Source organism: Trichinella spiralis (genome assembly GCF_000181795.1).
Source record: "Trichinella spiralis strain ISS 195 chromosome Unknown Scfld763, whole genome shotgun sequence".
NCBI lineage: Eukaryota > Metazoa > Nematoda > Enoplea > Trichinellida > Trichinellidae > Trichinella > Trichinella spiralis.
The window spans coordinates 1-1,601 of NW_003527702.1; the positions used below are offsets into that span (position 1 = coordinate 1).

A 1,601-nucleotide genomic window follows, 5' to 3' on the forward strand; every position below is an offset into this window, starting at 1 on the left:
TGAACAGTGCATTTCTCCTGTTCACATTATATTACGGCGTAGGTTAGAATTTAACTTCAGTAAGAAGATCCAATGCACAAAAACCGGTTTTCAGCGCTGCGCTATGCAAATAACGATCGCCATAAAAGGTGGCTTATCGTCAGTTAGGGCGCACTCGTTCGTTTGAATTATGTGGCAAGTGGTAGCGTTGTAAAATGTTCTCTGACTACATGACGCTGAACAGTTGCTGAAGTCTATTTTCAATTGCTGAAAGCGAACATCTTTTTCTACTTGTGCTACTTTTCTTTAAAGCATTTGAATGCTCATTTTTTAAATAATTATATTTTAATTAACAAGCACTTAATTATCATATTCGTTATAAGTCTACTTTGTAATAAAATCAGAGCAGTTTTGATATAATATATCATTTTTCCAGGTAAAACGAATGAAGCAAATAGAAAGTGAAAATGCGGAAGACACAAACCAAACCACGGACGACAAGAAGCAGAACGAGAGAAGACAAGAGGTAAATGTGATTTCTTGAATGTGCTGGCTCTGTGAGCCATGGCGTAGGATACTTCGATAGGGTGAAGGTATTCCTTAGTTTAATTAAATTACCTAAGTTTGTAGTGAGCAATAGATAAGTAAGATATTTTCTTCTGTAAAACTGTACTTTTTGTTTTTCATATTATGTTAATATGAGGTAAGATTTCATCTTTGCAACAATTTCTATATCACTAAAGCCGCTTTTAATGCTGCACGCTTAGTACTTGCCATGAAACACATCAGCATCCATTGAAAATAATCTTTTCATTAACTAAACAAGCTGTCACAAATTATTCAATTGAATAGAGAGAGTCTTTATGTATAAGAAATCAACTTCCATTTATGTAGGACATTTTTGAAATTTGAAATCTCAAATTCAAACGTGCGGAGGCGTGTTTTGACTAAGTCAATGTTTTTATTATGGTGTTTTCTGCCAGATAGTTTATATTTTGACTGAATTGTAAACGTTAAGGTCATTTTGAATTTTCAAATAGTCCTTATTGGTAGAATTGAACAGTGCATTTCTCCTGTTCCCATTATATTACGGCATAGGTTAGAATTTAACTTCAGTAAGAAGATTCAATGCACAAAAACCGGTTTTCAGCGCTGCGCTATGCAAATAGCGATCGCCATAAAAGGTGGCTTATCGTCAGTAAGGGCGCACTCGTTCGTTTGACTTACGTGGCAAGTGGTCGCGTTGTAAAATGCTCTCTGAGTACATGACGCTGAATAGTTGTTGAAGTCTATTTTCAATTGCTGAAAAGTAATTTCTCCTTTTTTCTATTTGTGTTACTTTTCTTCAAAATATTTTGTACTTATTTTCTAAACGTTAACGCTTAATTAAAAACCAGTTAATTAATAGATTTGAAAATTCAATTTTCAATCAGTTGTTACTTTTACTACGTGATGTAGCGAGATCATTTTTGATTTTATATTTAATATTTTTTGCAGATATGAACGATGAAGAGAAAAAGTGCAAACGCCGTCGACACGAAATGAAACGCGAACGGCACGAAGCAGAACAATCAAAGAGAAAAAGTATGTGCGATTTCTTGTTGTCTTGATTCTGTAAGACA

The 1,601-nt window shown here is 34.2% G+C and overlaps 1 protein-coding gene across 1 annotated transcript; it reads left to right on the top strand.

The window, feature by feature from the left end:
• The first annotated feature begins 424 nt into the window (after positions 1-424).
• Positions 425-1,201, top strand: Tsp_13965 (hypothetical protein). The gene is made up of 2 exons (XM_003370426.1): positions 425-505; positions 1,130-1,201. The coding sequence occupies exons 1-2, from the start codon at positions 425-427 to the stop codon at positions 1,199-1,201; spliced, it is 153 nt and encodes a 50-aa protein (XP_003370474.1).
• The last annotated feature ends 400 nt before the right edge of the window (positions 1,202-1,601 follow it).